Raw genomic sequence first — 24,043 nt, 5'->3', positions numbered from 1 at the left:
GGTGCTGTCCCTAAACTTTTATACTCAAGTCTAGCACTCTACTGCTTGAGCTGCAGTAACACTTCTGGCTTTTTGGTGTTTAATTGGAGATGAGAGCTCATAAACTTTCTTTCACAGACTGATTTTGAACCATGATCCTCAGCCTCCTTAAGTAGCTAGGATTACATATGTGAGTCACCATTACCTGGCCACAATGAAGAAATAACTTTTAAGTCCATATTTTATAGAATGTTTCCAAGGAATTAATTTAAATGCCTACTTTGGGAAAACAGTCTTTCTGAAGCTTTTCATGATTTTGTCTTCAGTTTTAGAGTGTGAAATTTCACTATGATACTGTTCAAACAGGGAAGGTTTATTTGTTTATCTTGAATAGTATTGTGTGGGCTTTCAAAATCTAACAAATTCTATTGTTGGCCCCATTTTTTATTCTTTTTTTCATAAAACACAGTAGTTGTAGTTTTTCCCTTAATACTAGACTCAAGAAAGTCACCCACTACAAATATACATCTAGGTCTCTTTGTGTGATTCTTTCAAATGTTTTGGCAGTATTTTAACTTTCATCAGAAAATAAAGATAATATTGTATCCACTATTGTGCTGTCTATTCCTCTGTCCCTTTGTCTGCCTTTCAGTCTCTGTCTGTCTTTCTGTACCTTTCTCTCTGCCTCTAGTACTCTCCTGGTCATTATCTGCCCTCACTCCTCTCCTCCATACACACCTCAAGACAAAGCATTTGAAGTTGTGCTCTCCATTGTGCTTCTAGGCATCTCCATTTCAACTTCTACACTTGAAATTTAAGAACTCATTGGCCATGGCCAAAGCAAACCAGAACCAAAACCAAGGCATTCATGTGTCTCTCACAGTCTCACGCCATTGGCTCTGTGCTATTGGTCTTCCCCAGCGCTTACAAGGTCCACCCTTCTGCACAATCACACTCCCTCCACTCTTGCCTCTATATAACCACATGGTTAAGTCTGAAAATCCAATGTGGCTTGAAAGTACACCTTTCTCTTCTATTTACAAGTTCATAATGAAAGGTTATAATTAGAGGTTCATGTTGGAAAGAGCTATTATTTGGGGATGGCTTGAGTGGGTCCCCCAGAGCTTGTGTGATAGATGCTTGGTTTTCAGAGTGGCAGTGTGAGGAGGGGAGGCAGGACCTTGAAGAGCAGGCCTAGTGCTAGACCATTAGGCCACTACTCATAATGCCCTAAAAGAGGTTTTGTTGCTTTCATGACATCTTAGTAAGTAAGCCCATGTGGGAGTAAGTTGGTTTGTGTTTATCAGGTGGCTGGCACTGGGATTCAGACTCAGGGCCTTATACTTGCTAGGTCAGTTCTCTAGCACTTGAGCCATGCCTCAAGCTCATTTTTGCTTTAGTTATTTTTTGGATAGCATCTTGCATTTTTGCCCTTGCTAGCCTTGAATCACAGTCCTCCTGTGCCTCCTCTGCAGCAGGATTACAGGTGGAAGCCTCTGTTTCTAGCTCACCGCAAGTCTAACCCCCTGAGTTTCTCTGACTTGTCGTCTTCCTGTGGCCTCTCCAGCACACACATGGTCTCGCTTTGGCCACCGGTCATGTTGTGATGGGGCAGAAGGCCCTCAGCAGACCTAAGCACATGTTGAATTCCCAGATCTGTGAGCTAAATAAATCTCTATTCCTGACAAAGTATCCAGCCCTAAGTATTTTGTTGTACTAGAAAACAAGCTGAAATGAAAGAGACTAATTTTAACTTGCTTTGGAGGTCTCTTTTCAGCCACTTCCCCATCTTTTCCAAGTTTGATGGGCATTTAATTTCAAATCAGAAGCACTCAACTCCACAGGGTGCCAATGCGCCACAGCTCCACAGGGTGTCCTATCAAACTCAAGGCTTTCTACTCATCAGGAGATGTCATCCAGGGTGCAAAAAGGCAAGCTACCTTATGCAAGAAGATGTCATTAATGCATACAAACTAAAAAGTAACTCCTACCTAAAGTACCTTTACAGTTGCTATGTCAGTGAACTATCAAAAAGAATTTAAACCAAATAGCCCAGGAAAAATTGAGGACTTAATAAGGGCTTAGCAAATTGAAAGTCGACACAAAATACATGAAGACCTTCTTACCCTCTGTATGATCAAGAAAACATAAATTAGCTGGCAAGGGTAGCTCACACCTGTAATCCTAACTCTCAGGAGGTTGAAATCTGAGGACTGTAGTTCAAAGCCAGCCAGTAGGAAAGCCTGTGAAAGTTATATACAATAAATTACCAAAAAAAAAAAAAAAAAAGTAGAGCTCTGGTTCATGTAGTAGAGCACTAACCTTGAGCAAAAATGTTCAGGAACAGTGCCCAGTCCTGAGCCTCAAGATGGGCAGGAAGAAGAAAGGAAGAAAGAAAAAAAGAAAAAAAATGAAAGAAAAAGTGAGAAAGAAAGAAGAGAGAAAAAGAAGAAAATGTAAATTAAAACTATGAGAGCATATAAATTAAAATTATGAGAGTTGGGGGCAAAGCTACAATGATAGAGTATCTGTGTAGCAAACATGCGGTCCTTCAGTTCAAACCCCAATACTGCAAAAATAAATAAAAACGTTATAACTATGAGAAAACATGAGTATGTCTATCTGTAGCTAAAATTAATGATAAAAAATTTCAACTAATGAAAAAAGCACTATATACTATAAAGCATTTGGTAAAATTAATCTGGGAAACACCCTGGCATATTAAAATTGCATATATTTACTCTAAAAATAGTTGCATTCACATTCATATACTCAACACATACCAGTGCTGCATCAAGAAATATATTAAACTGTCATAGTTGTGCTATTTGAATTGCAACACATAGAAAGCAACTCAAATGTTAATTAACAGATGGATAGATAATGAAATACTACACAGCCATAAAGGCTAATGAAATAAAGATATATACATCAACATAAGTAGATATCACAAAATAAAGTGGAATCAAAGAAGCTACAAATAATGCCACATCATGATATTTCTATGACTTTCAAAAATGAGAAAAACAGCCGGGCACCGGTGGCTCACGCCTATAATCCTAGCTACTCAGGAGGCTGAGAGCTGAGGATTGTGGTTCAAAGCCAGCCCGGGCAAGAAACTCTGTGAGACTCTTATCTCCAATAAACGACTAGAAAACCGGAAGTGGCGCTGTGGCTCAAGTGGTAGAGTGCTCTCCTTGAGCTGAAGAGTGCAGGAACAGCGCCCAAGCCCAGAGTTCAAGCCCCATGACCAACAAAATAAATAAATAAATAAGAAAAGCAGAACAAAAATATCCAAAGGCAGAGACGTCTTATAATTTCAGGTCTTCAATATAATTCATTTGGAATTGTTTTTTGTTAACAGTGAAAAACAAGGGTCTAGTTTCATTCTTCTGTCTGTGGATATCCAGTTTCCTAACACTGTTTCTTGAAGAGACTTGTCTTTCTCCACTGTGAGTTGATAAGCTGGTTATAAATTCATATGTTTATCTCTGTGCATTCTTTTTTGTTCCATTGACCTCTGTGTCTGCTTTTAGACCATTAGAGGTTTTGGTTAGAGGTTTTTGGTTACTGCAGCTTTGTTGCATACTTTGAAGTCAAGTAGAGTGGTCATTTCCAGCTCTGTTCTTTTGCTTCAGTTGGCTTTGATTACTTAGGATCTTCTGTGATCCCATTTGAACTTCAAGAGCCTTTTATCTGCTTCCTCTTACTTAGATTAGCAGTGGTTCCTTGTTAGCTTAGCAGGTGACACAAGAAAAGAAATCTCATGCTGAGGGGAGGACCAGTGAAAGCTCATCCTTAAAATAAGAGTCACTTAGAATTTGACTACCTACTCTCCATTGACTATGTATCTAAGAGACTACAAAAATTCATATCCACAGAAAGGCTAAAATGTCAAAGAAGACATCTTAAAAGGGACAACAACCAAGTTAGGCTCTGGTAGCTCCTGCCTGTAATGCTAGCTACTTTCAGCAGACTGAGATTTGAGGATCAGCAGCAAAGTCTGTGAGACTCTTATCTCCACTTAAGTACCAAAAACCTGGAATTGGAGCCGTAGTTGGCAGAGTCCTAACCTTGAGCAAAACATCTCAGGGACAGTATCAGGCCCTGAGTTCAGGCCCCAGGATCAGCACAAAAAATAAGGGGAGAGGGGAGCAACAACCAAAAGGAAAAAGGCAAGGGCCCCAACAGCACTGAAATTCTGAAGGCTCCTGACTTGCTGAAGAAGAAGCCTAATAATCTGTTCTCCAAGAAGAAACTTAGAGCAAGTAAATAGAAAGCTTCCTTTTTCCCCTTTGAATCTCTCACTGGACATTTGTTCCTGGCAAAAACTCTGTTTGGTAATGGAAAATAAAGATTTTTCTATCCTTTAAACACTATACTGGGAAATGTTCTTCTAAGATTAATAATGTCTCAACTGACACGTTTAGAGATAATGACAAGGGAATTCTTTTGTAAGAGTTAGCATTTCTCTAAAGACACGCTTTTCTAATAAATTAGGTAAGGTGAAGTAATTACGTATTTAGCTGTATATTGTCCCCCTCGCCTCTCTGAATATTTTAAGCCAGAGAGAAACAATCTGTTATATTGATCTTCCTTCAGCAAACCATCACATAAAGTATAGAAACATCAAATGCTTAAAGAATGAATGCAAATAATTCATTGCCACTAACGGTGGAATTAAGTGTAGATTTTGCCAGAAATGACCTGGATTGCACAACTGGCATGGCAGGGGGTGGATCTGGGTCTTCTGTTCCTTGTCTCAGCCCTATGGACCTACAAGCATCAGAATTACACTCAAGTAGAGAAGACAAATAGAAAGAATGACATCACCCCATTTATAAGGAAATGGAAAGACTTGGAAAAAATCCTATTAAGTAAGCCAGACCCAAAGAAACATAGACACCATGGTTTCCCTCATTTGTAATAATTAGTATATGTCTAGGATAGTCCTACAAAAGGATCGCAATAGCTCAATAGCTATGTACATATGACCATATAAAATGATATTAAGCGAAATGAACTCCAAGATATGGAAACAAGAGGTTTTTCTTTGTTGTTGTTTTTATATGTGAAGTTATTTCTTTTTTCTTTTGTGTTTTTTTCCCTATGGTTTATCTCCTATTGTCATTGTATTTGATTTAGGTACCCTGCATATTGTATATAATATTATTTATCTGAATTAGGGAAGGGAAGGGGAACAACAAAATGGTGAGACAAAGGACAAAGGAGAACCAATGCCACAGCGATTCTCACAAGACAATATGTTGGAAATGAACTTCACAACTTGGGTGGGAGGAAGGAAAGTGGAAGAAAAATGAGAGAGGGGTAACAATGTTCGACAAGAAATGTAATCACTACCTTACTTATGTAACTGTAACCCCTCTGTACATCACCTTGACAATAGAATTATTTTTTTTCTATATAAAAAGAACATTCTCTTCCTGAACAGTAGAATTTTCCATTTGAGTTTAATTAGATTGTGCTGCAACTTGAAGACAACTTTATCTGGATTTAGTGTTCTGGCATCTTTCTGCTTTCCTTACTCTGGCTTCAGATGTTTGAGAGCCCCTCCCACAACATGCCGTTTGGCAGGACTTAGGGTCTTAGCACCCAGGAGGCTCCAGAGTGTGCTTCACCGCATGGCTACAGAAACTGACAAATGTTGTCTCATGGATATTATTTTTAGATTTTAAAAAAATCTTTGAATACATGAAGTACGGGCGGTGTGGTTGATGAAGGGGATCTAGGAGACCCTGGCTTGTTGGTGAAGCAACTGAAGAGCTGAGGTTGTACACTGCTACACTTTCCCAAGCAACATTGCTCTTCAACAAAATACGTGTTATATGAATGGATAGGTGGAAAATTTCATGCATAAATGAGTGAACCATTGGTAGATGAATGGATAGATAGATGAATCATGGATGAATGGAGAGATGGATGAATGGATACATTGTTCTAGTGTTCCAAAGTTGAGAGGCTGCCTTGTAAGTTGGAATCACAATCAGGGACATCCAGAGAACACACTAAGAACACACTAAGCATGGTTAACTCTGACTTTCAGTACAACCCCTCCCTCCTTTTGTCACAGCCTTGTTGTATACTGGGGACATTGTTCCTTCTCCTTCAAGTTGCTTTACCAGTTCTTACTTATAAAAAAAATGTTACCAACTCAGATGTTGCACATCTTTGTCTCTGGCCCACACTTATACAGAATTATCCAATTTTGGGCCCTGTAATGCAAGGATTTTGTTTTTGTAGAAAAGCATTTGATGCTAAATGATTCCATCTTCTTCCTCCTAGCAAGGCTGTTATACTAAATGTCAACAAAAAAACAGAAATGCTATCAGAGGGAGGCATGGGGGATTTTGCAAGGAATTCAAGAAGGGAAAGGACATAGGGGGAGGGAGAAGACATGACAGATAGAAAGGATGTCTGAAGTTGAAAAATAATTGGACATCTCCCCCTCCTCCTTCTATTCAATAAGCACTCTTCTCCAAATGGAAAAAAAAATCCCAGGGGGGGTCTTGTAAGATATATATATATATATATATATATATACACACACACACACATACATATATATGTATATTATATATATATATATATATATATGGAACACATGTAGAAGAGATTTGCCATGGTAGACTACTTTCTTTTAGGAAGCTAGCCATTTGTTAAGTAATAACTATGTGCAGAAATATGAACTGTAAGAAACAAAGGCAACTGCTAGCTGCAAATCACACATAGGCCATTGTTGCTTCCAGCCCAAATACACTGGATTTGACCTTCACAACAATGGCCAATTAGAAATGTTTGTCCTGCTGCTTAGCAGCAAGGAATACACATCCCAAGATAGTTCTGCTGCCAATTGAGCTTCTTGAATATTTAAAAGCTTTTGACCTATGACTGAAGTTGCTGTAAATCTTTTTTCTTCTAATGAACTGGTGATTAATTTGGTGATGAGAAAATGGTAAGACTAAAAAAACCTCCAGAGAAGCTTATCAGGGTTCTTTACAGTGAAATAATTATTTTCCTATCGGACATGGGGCTTGAACTCTGGGCCTGAGCGCTGTCCCTCAGCTCTTCATCTCAAGGCTAGCGATCTACCACTTGAGCTACAGGGACACTTCTGGTTTCCTGGTGGTTTATTGGAGATAAGAGTTTCATGGACTTTCCTGCTGGGGTTGGCTTTGAACCATGATCCTCAGATCAGCTCCTGAGTGGCTAGGATTACAGGCATGAGCCACGTTCACCGGGCTAATATAAATGTTATTTTTATCTTCATTCCCTCTCTGAGAATCCTCAGGACTAATAGTTTGGGTGCTTCCTCTTAACTCAGATGGCTACAATTAAACCTGTGGAAAACAGAAACCAAGAGAGCCAAAATAACTGAATAGTCAAATACTATGGATTCTGGTAATGACTCTTTATGGCCACCAGATGGCACTAAAAGAGGAGCAACTTATTTTAAATCAGTCCTACACTAGGATTTCATGTTTGCACACCAAACTCAATTTAGTCTGCCAATTAAAACAAGCTTCTTCTTCACACTTAGTTTTAAATACAGGGATCTCTCTTGTTGTCTTAGAATTATGTGTAGAGGTGGTACAAAAGTGAAGTGGAATTTGATTCCAGACTTGTTCTTTAGAACAGGAGTCAGAAAACTAGTTCTTGTGACACACCTGAGGACGCTCATCTGGTTTGTCAATAAAGTTTATTCAGTCATGGCCAACTTAATATTTATGGCCCAATTACTATTATTTCTACAAAGTAAGAACTGTGTAGCTACAAAAAGTTTTATTTAAATACAACTCAGACCCAGTAGATTTTTAACATAACACATGTTCAATAAAATAAATGATATAACTTCATATCCTCTGGTTCACAGTGTATTAAGAGGTACAAAGATGCCTCTATGAAATCTTTAAAAATAAATCCTTACTATCTATACAGTGATTAGAATGGCTAGCGTCCAGAACACCAACACCATCAAATGCTGGCTAGGATGTGAAGCAACTGGAACTCTCGTTCATTTCTGGTAGGAATACAAAATGGTATAGACAGTAGAAAACAGTTTCTTACAAAACTAAACATACTGATACAATATGCTGTAGCAAGCATACTCCTCTGGCATTTACCTAAAGAAGCTGAAAGCATACACCCACGGAAAAACCTTCACATAGGCGTTGAATGCTAATGATGCTATTTATTATGAATAACGCTATACTCAAACTTGGGAGCAACCAAGTTGTCCTCAGTAACTGAATGAATAAGTGATCAGTGATGCATCACACATCCAGACAATGAAATATTAGTCAGTGGTTCAAAAAACAAAGTGAGCAATCAAGCCAGGGATATTAATGGAGGAAGCGGAAATGCATATTACTAAGTGAAAATCCAACCTGAAAAGCTGTATTCTCCCATCTATGATATGCTAGAAAAGTCAAACCTACAGAAAATAATAATTGATCAGTGGCTTCCAGAGCTTAGGTGACAGGGGACTGGTTTTTAGAACAGGGAATCTATTACAAATGGCACTATAATAGTGGAGATGCGTTATTGAACATTTGTCCACACTCATGGAATGAACATTAAGCATAAACCCTAGTTGACATTAGTATGTATTGACACAGATTGATTATAACTAATGGACTGTTCTGAGGAAGAAATAAGTAACAACGTAGACTACCGTGTGTGGTGGCAGAGGGCATGTGGGAATTATCTGCCCGTTCCTTTCCATTATTTTTAATGTACCAGAAATGGGGCTTTGCTTTATTTTGCTCAATGCTGGCACCGTACTACTTGAGCCACACCTCCACTTCCAGATTTTGCTGGTTAATTAGAGATAAAGGTCTCAAGAAGTTTTCTTCCCAATCTGCAAGCTAGGATTACAGGCATGAGTTACTAACATCCAAACATTCCCTTCAATTTTGATATGAACCTAAACTTCTCTAAAAACCAACTTTTTTAGTCAGTGATATTGTAAAGACTCAGACAAGGCTGTTTGACAAACTGTTTCTAGTTCATATCAGTATTAGCCCATACAGCATGATATTCATAAAGCATGGGTGCTCTAAATCATGATGATCACTGTCAGAGATACCAGCAAAGCCAAGTGCTTGCACAGGGTCCAATAAATAATGTGATTGTTAAGAAACAGTTTGGGCTGGGTGCTGGTGGCTCACACATGTAATCTGAGCTATTAAGAAGGCTGAGAGCTAAGAACTGTGGTTCAAAGCCATCCCAGGGAGGAAAATCCATGAGGCTCTTATCACCAATCAACTAACAAAAAACTAGAGATGTTGCTCAAGTGGAAGAGTACTAGTGTTTTGTTAAAAAAAAAAAAAAGGCTAAGGATAGCATCCAGGCCCTGAGTTCAAGTGCCAATTCTAGCTCATAAAGAAAGAACAAGTAAAAAGAAAGGGGGAAGAGAGGAAGGAAGGAAGGAAGGAAGGAAGGAAGGAAGGAAGGAAGGAAGGAAGGAAGGAAGGAAGGAAGGAAGGAAGGAAGGAAGGGAGGGAGGGAGGAAGGAAGGAAGGAAGGAAGGAAGGAAGGAAGGAAGGAAGGAAGGAAGGAAGGACAAAAGAATTTTCTTTGATCCATCCATTTCCCCATAAAATCCAGTGAGTCACCAAGTCTTACTGCAATGTCTCTCAAGATTCTCTTCTTTCAATTTCATCTCTGATTCTTTATTCAGGTCTTTGAAGCTCTCGAGGCAGAAATTACTAACTCCTCCTACTCCCAGTGTCCATCTTGGGTACCACTTCCATGGCAACACCAAGAAATACCCAGCTAACTATCTGTTTCCCACAATTTCCCAGTGCAGGGTAGCATCTTCATATCAGCAAAAGCCAAGGTTCATGTTCTGACTACTGCTATGTAGCAGCCTTTCCAGGCTGTACTTTCTTCAACCCGTCCTTACCTTGGAGAGTTTGGGAGGACCCAGTGAACATGGAACACATAAAGCAGTTTGACCTCCAATAAGGGCTAAATAAACATTTGTTACTAAGACACATTTGAAGTATCTAAGACTAAATTCTGGTCACAAAAGATTTTCCAGGTAATCCACATAAGGGATACAAATCCTTCATCTAACAGATCTAATTATGTGGTCCCTAGGAAGCACCTCTAAGCCACATTGCCTTCAATATAACTGGAATATGGGAAGCCTAATGCTAACTCCAGAACTTATCCCCAAAGTGTATAAGAACAGTGCAAGTTAAATATATATGCCACATATATACATATATATGTATTGTGTATGTGAATGCACGTGCTTGTGTGTGTGCATGGCCATTCCTGAGGCTGTTCCTGGGCCTGAACTCAGGGCCTAGGCACTTTCCTTGTGCTTTTATACTCATCTCCAGATTTATGCTCCATCTCCAGATTTTTGGTTGTTAATTGGAGATAAAAATCTCACAGACTTTCTTGCCCAAGCTGACTTTGAAATATGAGCCTCAAATCTCAGCTTCTTGAGTAGCCTCTTGTGGTGGCATGTTGATTTCTGAAATAACTGCAATGTTTTGGTGCCTGATCATCTTTATTCCCAAGAGTAGAGATTGCTTTTCCAAACAGAACCTGTGCACACTTGTGCTCTTTCCATACTTACCAGAAGGGGGCGGGCCTGTACAAAGCAAGGAGAGTGCTCCATGCCTGCACAAAGAGGGCAGCTATTTGTTCCTGAATTCATAATCCAGTGGCTGTAATTATCAGAGGCCCAGAACATGGCAACATCTCGGATCTTGCATTTCTCTATAAATACTTATCATAAAAGGCCTGTGCTTGCCATTATTATGAAAGTGTTTGCTTTCTAAGATCTGCACGGGATCTACATGCTAATTACAGACTAGAATACCAGATTTACCTGAGGTCCACACTGGTGGTAAGTCTTAAGCATGCTTCATTTCATTTCCCATAGCATATGCAGAGTGCAAGCATGCCTTGTCCAGTGCTTAAAAGCACAGGCTGTACATGCAGGCAGACCTCTTTGAAGTTCCCTAGTTCCTAGCTCCTGAGATGTTGTGAAAAATAAATGAGTCAGTGTATGCCGAGGGCTTAGAATAGTGTCAGGTATCCAGTGAATACTCTGCAGAACATGGTCCTTTTACAGACCACTGGGGCTCCGTATGATAATCTGGAAACATCATAGATAAGGGAAGGAGCCATGTCAATGAGTTCTACTCTACTTGAAATCAAAGATTCCAGCAAAGACCACAAGAGGGGAAAAGGCAACACAAATTTCAAATCAGAAAGGATTGTTCATTTGCCTTATATTTCACTTTCAGAAACTAGGTGGCTGGGTGTCTGTGGCTTGTACTTGTAATCTTAGCTTACTCAGGAGGCTGAGATCTGAGGATTATGGTTTGAAAGCAGCCTGAACAGGAAAGTCTGTGAGACTCATCTTCAATGAATCACCAAAAAGGCCAGAAGTAGCACTGTGGCTCAAGTGGTAGAGCACCACCCTTGAGTAAAAAAGCACAGGGACAGCAGCCAGGATCTGAGCTCAAGCCCTAGTACTAGCACAAAAAAAAGAAAAAGAAAAAGAAACTGGAGAGAGTTAGAAAGCCATGTGTATAAGAAAATATATTGATCGAATCAAACATAACATAACATAACATAAACAGCTACCAGGCCCCACACTACCAGGGGTCCTTAAAGAGCCCAAGCTCTTGTGGCCACCTAAAACATGCTACCCATGTGGTATCAGCATTTTCACTCCATGGATTCTGCATTCCCCACAGGAAGCACGTTTTCCTCGCCTGTATCATTTCACATTTCATACCATATTACCTGAGGTCATTTCTGTGAATTTCCATTATTTTTCTTTCCAGTTTCTGTGACTGCTTCGGGAAAATCTCAAACTCACTGAGGTAATTCTCAGGATGCTCATCAGGATCATAATCACCAAGCTCAGCTGTACCCAGTGAAAAGTAAAGAAAAGAAGACATATAAGACAACAACACAAGCATGGTGCATGGAGAATGTGTCCTGGGAAGACCACACCTCCCTGTCTAGAGACTCATTCCTATCTGTGCGGTGAGTCTGGGCACTTGTCAACCTTCTTTGAGTTTCATTTACCTATATACTAAATTAACTTGAACCACTGCTTCTCAATGGAAACACTATGGATATTTGAAAGGCTGAAGGATTTATTGATTTAAATTTCCCAAGGAATATCAGAGTGTTTTGCATTGTTGCCCTTTGGCACAAAAAATCTTAGTAATATATTCTTTTTTTTTTTTTTGGTGCGGGGGGGGGGGGGGGCGGGGTCCAGTTGTGGGGCCTGAACTCTGGGCCTGGGCACTGTCCCTCAGCTCTTCAGCTCAAGGCTAGCGCTCTACCACTCTAGCACCATTTCTGGCTTTTTCTGCTTATGTGGTGCTGAGGAATAAAACCCAGGGCCTCGTGCATGCAAGGCAAGCGCTCTACCACCTTTTTTTTTTTTTCATGCAAGTCCTGGGGCTCAAATACAAGACACTTTTTTTTTTTTTTGCACAAGGCTGGCACTACACCATTTGAGCCATAATGCCAATCCCAGCTCTTTGATGGTTTATTGTAGATAAGAGTCTCAAGGACTTTCCTGCCTAGCTAGCTTCAAGATGCAATATTCAGTGTCCTGAGTAGTTAGGATTACAGGCATGAGCCACAGGCATACAGCTTGCATATTAATTCTTACGATCAATAAAACAACCCTAGGAAGTTAGCCAAATGATACAAAAGTTCAGTCAGACAGGAGAAGTCAAGCCATTCAAGAGATCAAGAGTGGTGGCTGAGGTTAATGACAATGTGTTACACTTGAAAATCTCTAAGAAGATAGATTTCAATATTCTCATCACAATACAATGGTTAAGTATGTGAGGTTATAATTAGTTCAATGTAGCCATTTCATAAATAGGCACATTTCAAAACACCACACTGGACACTGTAAGACTCTATAATGTTTGTTAATTAATATTTTCAGTTATAAAATTTTAATCACATCCCCAATATTTCCTATGCTGGGAACCTTTCTCAACATTCCATCCATAGTTAATATGGTCTCTTGAGTCCAAGAAGTCCCTGGCTAGAATTGAGGGCTTGGGTTTGCAGTCTATACCATTTAATTTTTTTTAAGTCAAATTGAAAGAACCCAAGAGGGTTGCATTAGAAGTAACTATTGTTAACTGGGAGAGAATGGGGGAGAGGGTGACACTGTTCAAAAGGAAACATACTCATTACCCGACTTATGTAACTGCAACCCCTCTATACATCACCTTTATACAAAATTTAAAAAAAAAAATTAAGCCAGGCACTGGTGGCTCATGCCTGTAATTCTAGCTACTCAGGAGGATGAGATCTGAGGATGGTAGTTCAAAGCCAGCCCAGGCAGGAAAGTCCGTGAGACTCTTCTCTAATTAATAACCAGAAAACTGGAAGCGGTGCTGTGGCTCAAGTGGTAGAGCACTAGCCTTGAACTGAAGAGTTCAGGGACAGCACCCAGGCCCAAAGTTCAAGCCCCACAACTGACAAAAAAAAAAGTTAAAAATAACTATTGTTCTGTAAATTCAAAGGAAACTATCTAAGAACAAATGGTATATTATATTAAGGTTGTAGCTATATTCTAGCAATGAACCTTCAGAAAATCTTCAAGGCAGTGGGGAGAGGGAGAAGAAATGCCTGCAAATCTCCAAATACCTAAGGATCCAGGAGAACAGGTAGTAACCTGAGTCTGGGGAAGCTGAAGTGATGTCTGGCCGGGTGAATGTTTTCTACTGATTCTAAGAACTTTCAAAAGAAAGTGAGACAGAAGGAGTAGGCATCTTGGAAGAAACAGGAGTTATGGTCTGGGAGAGTAGACTAATGATGGTGGGAAAACTGCATTAGGCAAAGTTAGCTGCCACTAAAATTCTGAAGTAGAAAGGGCATGAGCATGCCTTGAGCAAATTCACGAATTCACATCCGGGGGCTGGGAAGGTGGCTCAGTGGTAGAGCGCTTGCCTTGCATGCCGGAGGTCCTGGGTTCGATTCCTCAGCACCACATAAGCAAAAAGAAAAAAGCCGGAAGTGGTGCTGTGGCTCAAGTGGTAGAGCACTAGCCTTGAGCTGAAGAGCTGAGGGACAGGGCCCAGAGTTCAGGCCCCACGACCGGACCCCCCCCCCCAAAAAAAGAATTCACATCCAGCTCTGTTATTCTTTTTTTGGGAGGGGGGGTCTGGTCGTGGGACCTGAACTCTGGGCCTGGGCGCTGCCCCTCAGCTCTTCAGCTCAAGGCTAGCGTTCTACCACTTGAGCAACCATGCCACTTCCAGCTTTTTGCTTATGTGGTGCTGAGGAATTGAACCCAGGGCCTCATGCATGCAAAGCAAGCGCTTTACCACTGAGCCACCTTCCCAGCCCCAGCTCTGTTATTCTTATCTACTATTCCTTCATTGACAAATCTTCCAATGGCTGCAAAAGAGCAAATCCATGAAGAAAGTAATGCTCCTCAAAGTTTCTTCACAGAAGTTAAATTGCACAGTTCTTAAAGCAACCTATGGTGTATATACAACACATGAGGAAGGATTGCTAAAAAGAAAACTCCAAATACTATTGGTTGGAGGACAGAAATTGATTAATTTGATTATATAAAAACTACAGTATTGGGCTGGGAAGGTGGCTCAGTGGTAGAGTGCTTGGCCTTGCATGCATGAGGTCCTGGGTTTGATTCCTCAGCACCACATAAGCAGAAAAAAGCTGGAAGTGGTGCTATGGCTCAAGGGGTAGAGTGCTAACCTTGAGCTGAAGAGCTGAGGGACAGTGCCAGGCCCAGAGTTCAGGCCCTACAAATGAAAAACAAAAAAAAACAAAAAATACACACAAAAAAACCCTACAGTATTTCTGTTCACTGGATGGTATCAGAGTCAAAGGAAGAGAGATGTCAAGCTGGAAGAATATAGTCACAAAACCACAAGTTTACAAGGCCAGATTCCTAGAATAAAGAAAACTGTACATAAGTCAATACCCAAATGGCTAGGAAAATCAATCAAGAAATGGTCAAAAAGATGAACAGGTAACCTCACAGAAGAGGACATGCAAAACTAGTGTAATCATACTCATTAGTAATCAGATTCATGGGAGCCAAAGGAAGATGTCGCTTCACATCCATAACATTGCCAAAAAAAATTAGAAGTTGGCAGAGACATGAGTAAACAGAAACACTTGTGCACTTCTGGGGATTCTTGATAGATGTACTTCTTCTGGAGAGCAAGGTGGGAGTATTTAGCCAAATATTATGACTCAGAAATCCCTCGTCTGGGCATATATCCTAGAAACACTCTAGATGCAAGAAAGGATATGTTCAAGATTTCCTATCACAGTATCAGTCATGAGCCTCAGAAGTGAAGGCAGCTTGAATGTTCATGGGTGGAACTGACAAGTGAAGATAGGAGATGCACCTACAAGATGCTCTGTGGTGGCTAAAAGCAACAAGAAATGTTCCTAGCAACATAGCTGAATCCTAAAATAGCATGCTGAGCACAAAAATGAGAAAATAAATGAGGCCCATAGTGTCAGTTAAGGAATGTAGACGTATATGAGCATGAAACCATATTAATTATAATATAAGGCTACATGCAAAGACAGTCAACTGTTGCCTTAAAGAAAGAAAATGGAGAATGGAAAAAATGGATCCAGCAATCAGTAGATAGACCCAAAGGGATGGATGATGATAGTGAGCCATGAACTGATGATTAACTCAACCTCAGTTCCAAGGGAAGTACACATAAAGCATACTAAAAACATACACACCCACAACAGCATACACATGTGAGTGCACACACCCCTGTGAGCTGGCCAACACCTCCATGTCTACAGGAGATGAGACAATGGACTACTGGCATGGAACTTGGCCATCTCCAGTGCACATGTCAGCTGACAGAGTTGGGGATGAGGAGAGACCTTGTTCACACCGCAAACAAGTATCCTCACCAAATATGTAGCAGAAATAGAAGTTCTATGGATAGCACATAGGGTTGCTGCCCCATTACAGACCCTGCTCCCTCCTCCCTCCGACCCTCTTTAATTCTGTCTTCAGAAACCAGAGGTGCCTTTTTATGAATAAGAACTTCTAAATACTTATGCCAAGAGGACTAACTCTTACCCATGACTGACATGGCAAATGACACATACCAGATAGTCTGAAGTTTCAAACAAGTCCAAGCACTTCTTAAAAGAGAAATCAAATGCAGAAAAATCTGAGGAATTTGAAGTAAAGAATGAGTAAGATCAGTTTATGGTTAGGCTAAAGGGTGATGGTATTTTTTCTCTGTTGGGAGCCTGTTGGGAGCAGGCTCCTTCTAAAGAGGTACAGACATGGACATTACAGATCCCAAAATCACCTACTCCAAGAGTACCCTGGCTGTCCTTGCTCACAGCAGGAACCTAACCTACATGCCTCTCATTTAGTCATTACAATAGTCTGCTCACTTGCCAGTCTTCTTACATGGACTTTGCACTGTAGTGTCTACCTCCCGACAGCTGCTCAGTAAGTGTTTAGAGAACATAAACAAAGAGATGAATGAGGTATTGAATACCTTCCTCATAGTATAGAGCCTCATTAACAGAAGTCAGAGAAAAAAATCTTGTCTGCTAGACACAAGAATTCTGCAATAAAAAAAAGCATCCAGTTACTTACTCCAAAGGAATAAGATTCTACATAGAATCTGGAAGTCTCACCCAAAGGCCAAGGGCTATTGGTAGACAGTAGAAACTTTAAGAGGTAGGGCTTAGCAAGAGATCTTTAGGTCATTGGTGGTTGAACAAGAAGTCATTAGGTGATTAAGGGTGTAACTTCAAGTGGATTATAGCATCATAGCTCTCTCTGATTTGGGTTTTACCGTCTTGCCTAATAAGGCAAGGTTTTTGTTTTGTCACATGTTCCTGCCATGATGCACTGTGTTACCACAAGCCCCAAAACAGTAGGGACAGCAGGCAACCATGGACTGGCACCAAATAATTGACTTGACCCAAATAATAGTTTACGTCTACAAGCTGATTATCTCAGATATTTGTTAGAGTGACAGAAAGCTAACTTGACAGGAAAATCACAATAGAACCCCCAAACAACTCAGAAAGTTAATTTCAAATATACATGTTTAGAAGACAACAGAACAAAAGTCTAAGGAAGAATGGTGTTGAGTTGGTCATGGTGTCACACTTACTTTAGCCACTTGGAAGGTGGAGATTGGGAAAAACACAGCTCAGCCCAGGCAAACAGTTGGTGAAATCCAGTCTCAACCAATAAGCTGGCAATGTGGCTCAAGTGATAAGAGTGCCCGCCTAGCAAACAAAAAGCCTTAATTTCAAGCCTTAGTACAAACAAAAAGAAAGGAAGAAAGGAAGGAGGGAGGGAATGGAAGAAAGGAGGGTAGGAAAAAGGGAAGGAAGGAAGGAAAGAAGGAAGGAAGGGAGGGAGGGAGGGAGGGAGGGAGGGAGGAAGGAAGGAAGGAAGGAAGGAAGGAAGGAAGGAAGGAAGGAAGGAAGGAAAGAAGGATGGAAGGAAGGAAGGAAGGAAGGAAGGAATGAACGAACAGAGGGAGGGAAAGAAGAAGGGAGGGGTGCCAAGGAGGATTCATTAGATGTAGCAGACAGGATCAGAGGAATAGACCACTACTCTCACCTTAGAATATGAAGCAGGAGCTAAAACACCACAAGTTAGACAAACTAAGCAAAGCAGAGAGTATAAATTAATCCTCCCCTCTCTGTTTTTTTGCCAGTCCTGGGGCTTGAACTCAGGGCCTAAGCACTGTCCCGGAGCTGCTTTTGCTCAAGGCTAGCACTCTACCACTTGAGCCACAGCGCCAATTCTGGCTTTTTCTGTTTATGTGGTACTGAAGAATCAAACCCAGAGCTTCATGCCGTGCAAGCACTCCACCAATAAGCCACATTCCCAGCCTTAATTCCCTCTTGATGGTGTTTTGTAGAAAGAACAGGGCAGACATTTTCACCAAGAAAGGATATAAATAGAACCCAAGGGCATTCTGTGTTTGTTTTCCAATGTGTGTTATGGGACAAAAAAAATTCCTACATTTTATATGCATTGAATATGTTTATTGGATCCAGGTGCCAAAACTCTGGCTGTTTTTACTCATCCAGAATATACTGAAGCTTAAAACATACTCCTGAAAAAGGCACGAGCAAGCAAAACACTGCACCACCACGTGGCCTCCCACTTTCTGACCAGGGACTTCACCTTCCTCTTCACTCTGTAGGAGCAAGTGCCCTGACAGAGTCCATTGCTATCCACATTTGCTAATGACCTTCAGAGCTGCTTGCTATTCACCCTGAGCATCAGAAGACTTGACCCACAGATATTGCATTTTAGAGACAAAAGATCCACTCAAAGCCCTCCCTGTCCTTTTCTTATGCTACTTTCTCTGCAGAGCTGGTGTATGTGGTCAGCAGTAATAGCATAGAGGGCTGAAATAGGACTCTGCCCATCTGCATGGAGACTTTGTGGCTTTATTTCAAGCACAGAACAGGATGGAGAGTTTTGTATTACAGACCCATATCAACTTGTCCTTGGAGAACTGACAATAATTCACTAATGCCCAAATGCATTCTGAAATCTTCCTGTGCTTGTGTTCTGCCTGGATTAGTATCGATTCCCTTTTCCCTTCCTGAGATGGCATGCCCTAACCGGGGATGCCTTTAAAATCACCAGGAAAGAAGAGGATGGGGAGTTTTTAACATACTTCTACTCTGGGGTAAGAGGCAGCTTTCAAAAGCACACTCAGACTCCTAGAACTGCTTCCCACAGTCCTGAGCACTTGTGTGTGTGTGTGTGTGTGTGTGTGTGTGTGTGTGTGTGTGTGTGTGTGTGTGAGGGGGGGGCAGAATATATCTGTGTAATAATACTAAGGCTTGAACTCAGGACTCTGCACTCTCTTTTGGCTTGCTTATCGACACACAAGTTGGCATTCTACCATTTGACCATACTTCTAACTCAGCTTTTTGCTAGTTAATTGGAGATAGAGTCTTTTAGACTTTCAGGCCTAAGCTGGCTTCAAATCTTGATTCTCTAGGTCTCAGCCTCCAGAGTACTTAGGATCACAAGTGTGAGCCACCAGTACTTGGCATAATACTGACTACTTTAAATTGGAATATCCCCACTGAGTTTACCATCTGATACCTAGCACTAGTTGACTCTCAGGGAAGAGGAAATACCCAGCTCAAAATTCTCAGCAACCAGCCAGGTGCTGGTGGCTCACGCCTGTAATCCTAGCTACTCAGGAAGCTGAGATCTAAGGATCAAGGTTCAAAGCCAGCCTGGGCAGGAAAGTCCATGAGAGTCTTATCTCCAATAAACCACTCAGAAAACCAGAAGTGGCACTGTGGCTCAAGTGGTAGAGCCACTAGTCATGAGCTGAAGAGCAGGCCCAGAGTTCAAGCCCCATGACTGACAAACAAAAACAAAAACTCAGCAAACAAACACACCTGGAAAAAAGGCCAAAAGAACTATTTCACAGCACGGGGTGTTCTATAGGGATAGCAGTGGGCCACTGTGGGATCCCCAGAAAAGACAAATTTCTCTCTTAATTTGTGAATGAGGCTTGGCATTGTGATTGGCAGGAGACTGACACATGTGATCAGCTGATGGCATGTCACAAGCTCTTTTGTTCTGTTTTCTAGATCTATTGTAAAAATTTAATACTCAGGCACGGAGTAATACCTTCCTCTCTCTCTCTTTCTCCCCTCTCTTTTGTTCTCCCCCTTTCTCCCTTCTCCTCCCTATTCCTCACCCTCTCCTCTTGCTCTCTTATAAACATATCATTAGCATTTATACCAGAGAGGGAGGGGCAGTAGGGCCCCTCAGAAATCTCTGCAGCCAGCTATCTGCCTTCTCCAAGCGCAGAGATCACGACTCCTGAGCCAGTCTTCTCTTGGGTGCTGGACGCATTCCCAGCCATTTACTGCCCCAGGTCTTGAAGCTACATTCTCTCATGGGTAGAGGCATCCAGAAGCCAGCCAAGGTTGATACATTCACTGTTTCACTTTGATGTCAACCCTTACAGCCTGCTCAACCTTAAAGAGAACAATAACCACCGCTAATGGGCCAGCTCTCTCCCATCCTGGTGCAGGGTGATCTCAGGAAATCACATTACTTAGAAGGAGGTATGACTACCCCCATTGACTACATCAAGATCCCAAAGCGTGGAGGACGCAAGTCACTAGCCTATGGTGAAATTACCCAGGAAAGGGGAAGAAAGATTCAAATTGAGCTATGATGGATTATAAACTGGTGGTCTCCTCATTTATCACAAGGCTAGAAAAGCTGAGAGATTAGAGGCACACATACACACACATGAAGTAAGTATAGATATACATACCTATATATAAATATACAAGTATACATGAATATACTAGAGTGTGTGTGTGTGTGTGTGTGTGTGTGTGTGTGTGTGTGTGTGTGTGTGTGTGCTTCAGAATAACCTTGTGTGAAACCAACTCACTGGGCATGGTTTCTTGCTCTACCTGCCCAATAGGCCCAGTACCTGGGGACTGGAGCTTAGAGCCCTGACTACCCACAGCCCTTAAGAGCTTCTTAGAAAACCATACAATCCAGTCTCTTTGTATTTTTTTGGGTCCAGTCGTGGGGCCTGAACTCTGGGCCTGAGCGCTGTCCCTCAGCTCTTCAGCTCAAGGCTAGCACTCTACCACTTAAGCCATAGCGCCACTTCCGGCTTTTTTATTTTTTCTGCTTATGTGTTGCTGAGGAATTGAACCCAGGGCCTTATGCATGCAAGGCAAGCACTCTACCACTGAGCCACCTTCCCAGCCCTCCAGTCTCTTTGTAAAAGATACCCTAAGCTCTCCTTTGGGGCCTTAAAGTATGTAAAGACCCACTGGGAACACTGCAGTTTAACCTTCCACAAGGACTCCACTGGCTCAAGAGAAAAGGTGAGTTGAAGGCGCTCTGTATACACAACCCAACCTGGCCTCCACTAGCAGACCCAGGAAGGATGAACATAGGTGAGGGGAGAAGTGAGGTGAGCAAACTTCTATAGCCCAGTTCAATAGCAGGGGTGGGTAGGTGGAAGTCAGACTCACCTTGAACAATACAAGCACCGAGGTAGGCAGCATCAGAAAAAGAGCACAGCAGTCGACCGTGAAAAATATCTCTTTTAATTTGCAAATACAAAAGGTACCTGCAACACAAAAGAAGAAACAGTTACCCCCAAAGTTTGGCTGAGGCTTGAAAGAAGGACAATTCATGCTTGGTCTATCTGTATCACTGGAGACCTGCCAAGATTCAGGAAGCAATGAGGCACACCAGGCTCCTCGTACAGCAGGTGGAGAGGAATTGAGACGAGCCCAAGGAATATGGATAATCCAGGGCATCTATGTCTTAATAGACTTTATGAGCTTCCAAAGTTGGATAGGCTCAGCCTTTGCAAAGAAGCACGAGAAGACCTGACGTGGGCCAGACTCAGCAGCCACTCCTCCATCCCTGCTTAGCGACAAGCATAGTCACAGTCCTCCGCCACAGCTCTGGTACTTGCTGTCCAAGTTCTGTTTGAAATGGAATATCAGAACTAGATTTAATTTTTACGACAATACCAATTTCTCAGGGGTAGACAGACACAGGAACCAATCCAAAAGAGACTTGTTTTGGTGCTAGAAAGCCAGCCAGCTCACAACTGGAGGTGTCACTTAATGTCATGGTCTCATCCCTCTCCAGAGATAGCAAGCTTGGCTGCCTGCAAGGCCAGACAGATATGTGGCCAGGGAAATAGGCTGATGTAAGGGCACAGAGAAGCAGCCCAGTGAGCCAGGCTCCCTATGGCCCCAACCCATGTTGCCTTGTAGTAAAGCAGAATGATGTCTCCACTTTTAGAGAAAATCAAGAGACTGGATTTGCATGTGAAATCACTGAAGTGTTGCAACAAGTGGATTTTTAAGATATTGCAGTGCCAAACAAAAACCATCCAGAGTTGCCAGTTCACAATCCCTGGTTCTGGTTAACTTTCTCACTGTCCCTGGCCACCTTGCTACTAGGTTCCTCTATGCTGCTCAGGATCTCCTCTGACTTTCTGGCTTCTCTTAGCCAAGTGAATTCTTTCCTTCAACTCAGGCCTAGGATCTATTTGTTCTGACCAAAGTAACTTCATAGATGTATGCAGATTCCTTTCCATGTGTATTTTAGGGTTTAATTACTAGAGACCAAATTACTATTTTTTTCTTTTCATGTTCTTTGTAGGTTGGGGTACCTTTCAGACAGTTCCAGTTACTACTATGAGAGGTTTAATTTACATTTAATTTATGTGGGATATAGGATGCCCAGCTATGTGGTAACTATTGTTTCTGGGCATCTGTGAGGTCATGTCTAGAGGAGATTAGCACTTGAATTGATGAACTGAACAGAGTAGAAGGCGCTCTCCAGTGTGGGAAGTCATCGTGCAATCTATTGAGGGACCCAATGGGACAAAAAAAACAAGGAAGGTTGAACTCACTCTGCCTGACTGTGTGAGCTGGTACATCAGCTCTTGGTGGTCTTGTTTCTCAAGTCTTCAGGCCTAGACTGTCATCTGCATGATCAGCTCTCTGGTTCTAAGAATTTCTAACTATGCTGGTAGCTTCCCTGCTGGGCCTCCAGCTTGCAGATGGAAGATTTGTGGGACTTCTTGGTCTCCATAATAATGTAAGTCCAATTTTTACACTTATATACATATATGCTATAGACCTCACTTCCTCTGGAGAACATGCCTCCAATGCTCAATTTATCAGATCTTGGCTTAGCTCATGAGGAGCAACATGCACAATTCCCATTTTAAAGGCGAAGAAATGAAGGGTCAGAGAGGATGATTAGGGTGTTAAGATTCTGGAGATTCTGTCTGCTCCAGGGCACTGGAACTCACCATTGCTGGATACTGGTTCCCTGAAATTACATCAGACACACTGAAGGATTCAGAAACAAGTTGGTGTTTCCATTCTACAGCTCTTTATCTCACATCTGCCTGATGCCATGCACTGTGCTAGGCACTGGGGCACAGAAGACTCGGGTGAAAACCTCTGTTTCCATTTTACAGATAGAGTAGCTAATAAATTTTGAATTTCAACGGGTAAAATTAATAACAACTTTCATGTTCAGTTTGATGTGTATTTGCTCAAGGCAAAAACATTAGCAAGATCCAGACTAGATCTCCAAATTCCTCCTCACATCAATCAACACATGGAGATCTTGCTAAAATGTGGATTCTGATTCTCCATGCCCTGGGTGACAGGAAATTTTGTATTTATAGAAGCCTACAGGGGATGCTGTCCTGCGGGTCCTACCACACTCTTTGTAGTAAGGTTTTAAACCCTCGCCCCACATTAGAATAGTCAGCAGGAGCTCTCAAGAAATACTTAGGCTGGGGGGCTGAGAAGGTGGCTCAGTGGTAGAGTGCTTGCCTTGCATGCATGAGGCCCTCGGTTTGATTCCTCAGTACTACATAAGCAGAAAAAGCCGGAAGTGGGGCTGAGGCTCAAGTAGTAGAGCGCTGGTCTACAGCTGAAGAGCTGGAGGACAGCGCCCAGGCCCAGAGTTCAAGCCCTACAACCGACAAAAAAAAAAAAAAAAAAGAAATACTTAGGCTGTGTGCCCTTTGATGCTACTCCAGATCCAATCAAACCAGCCTTGAATCCCTCATCAAAATTCACACATGAATGGAAGCATAATTCATTATAGTAAAAAAAAAAAAACAACAACTCAAGTATCTGCCAACTGATGAATACATAAAATAAATTCATAAATACATAAAAATGGAATAGCATTCAATCATAAAAATGAACAGATCAGGCACTGGTGGCTCATGTCTGTAATTCTAGCTACTTAGGAGGCTGAAACCTGAGGATCATGGTTTGAAGCCAGTGCAGTGAGACTCTTACCCCCATTAAACACCAGAATACCAGAAGTGGAACTCTGGCTCAAGTGGTAGATAGCTAGCTTTGAGCAAAAACTCAGTGCTGTGGTCCTGAGTTCAAGTCCCAGGACTGTCACCAAAAAAAAGAGGAAGAACTACTGATAGATGCTACAATATAGGTGACTCTTGAAAACATGATG

The 24,043-nt window shown here is 41.6% G+C and overlaps 1 protein-coding gene across 2 annotated transcripts in view; it reads right to left on the bottom strand.

The window, feature by feature from the left end:
* Frmd3 (FERM domain containing 3) overlaps positions 1–24,043 on the bottom strand; it is a 294,129-nt gene that overhangs the window by 73,887 nt on the left and 196,199 nt on the right. For both annotated transcript variants that reach the window (XM_042696229.1, XM_042696228.1), the window contains exons 5-6: positions 21,049–21,146; positions 11,773–11,896 (exon numbers count right to left, since the gene is read on the bottom strand). In XM_042696229.1, coding sequence (XP_042552163.1) covers positions 11,773–11,896; positions 21,049–21,146 — 222 coding nt within the window. The remainder of the gene's footprint in view (positions 1–11,772; positions 11,897–21,048; positions 21,147–24,043) is intronic.

Source organism: Dipodomys spectabilis, unplaced genomic scaffold, assembly GCF_019054845.1.
Source record: "Dipodomys spectabilis isolate Male_0828 unplaced genomic scaffold, ASM1905484v1 ptg000204l, whole genome shotgun sequence".
NCBI classification, from domain to species: domain Eukaryota; kingdom Metazoa; phylum Chordata; class Mammalia; order Rodentia; family Heteromyidae; genus Dipodomys; species Dipodomys spectabilis.
This window is presented reverse-complemented; position numbering and strand designations above follow the sequence as displayed.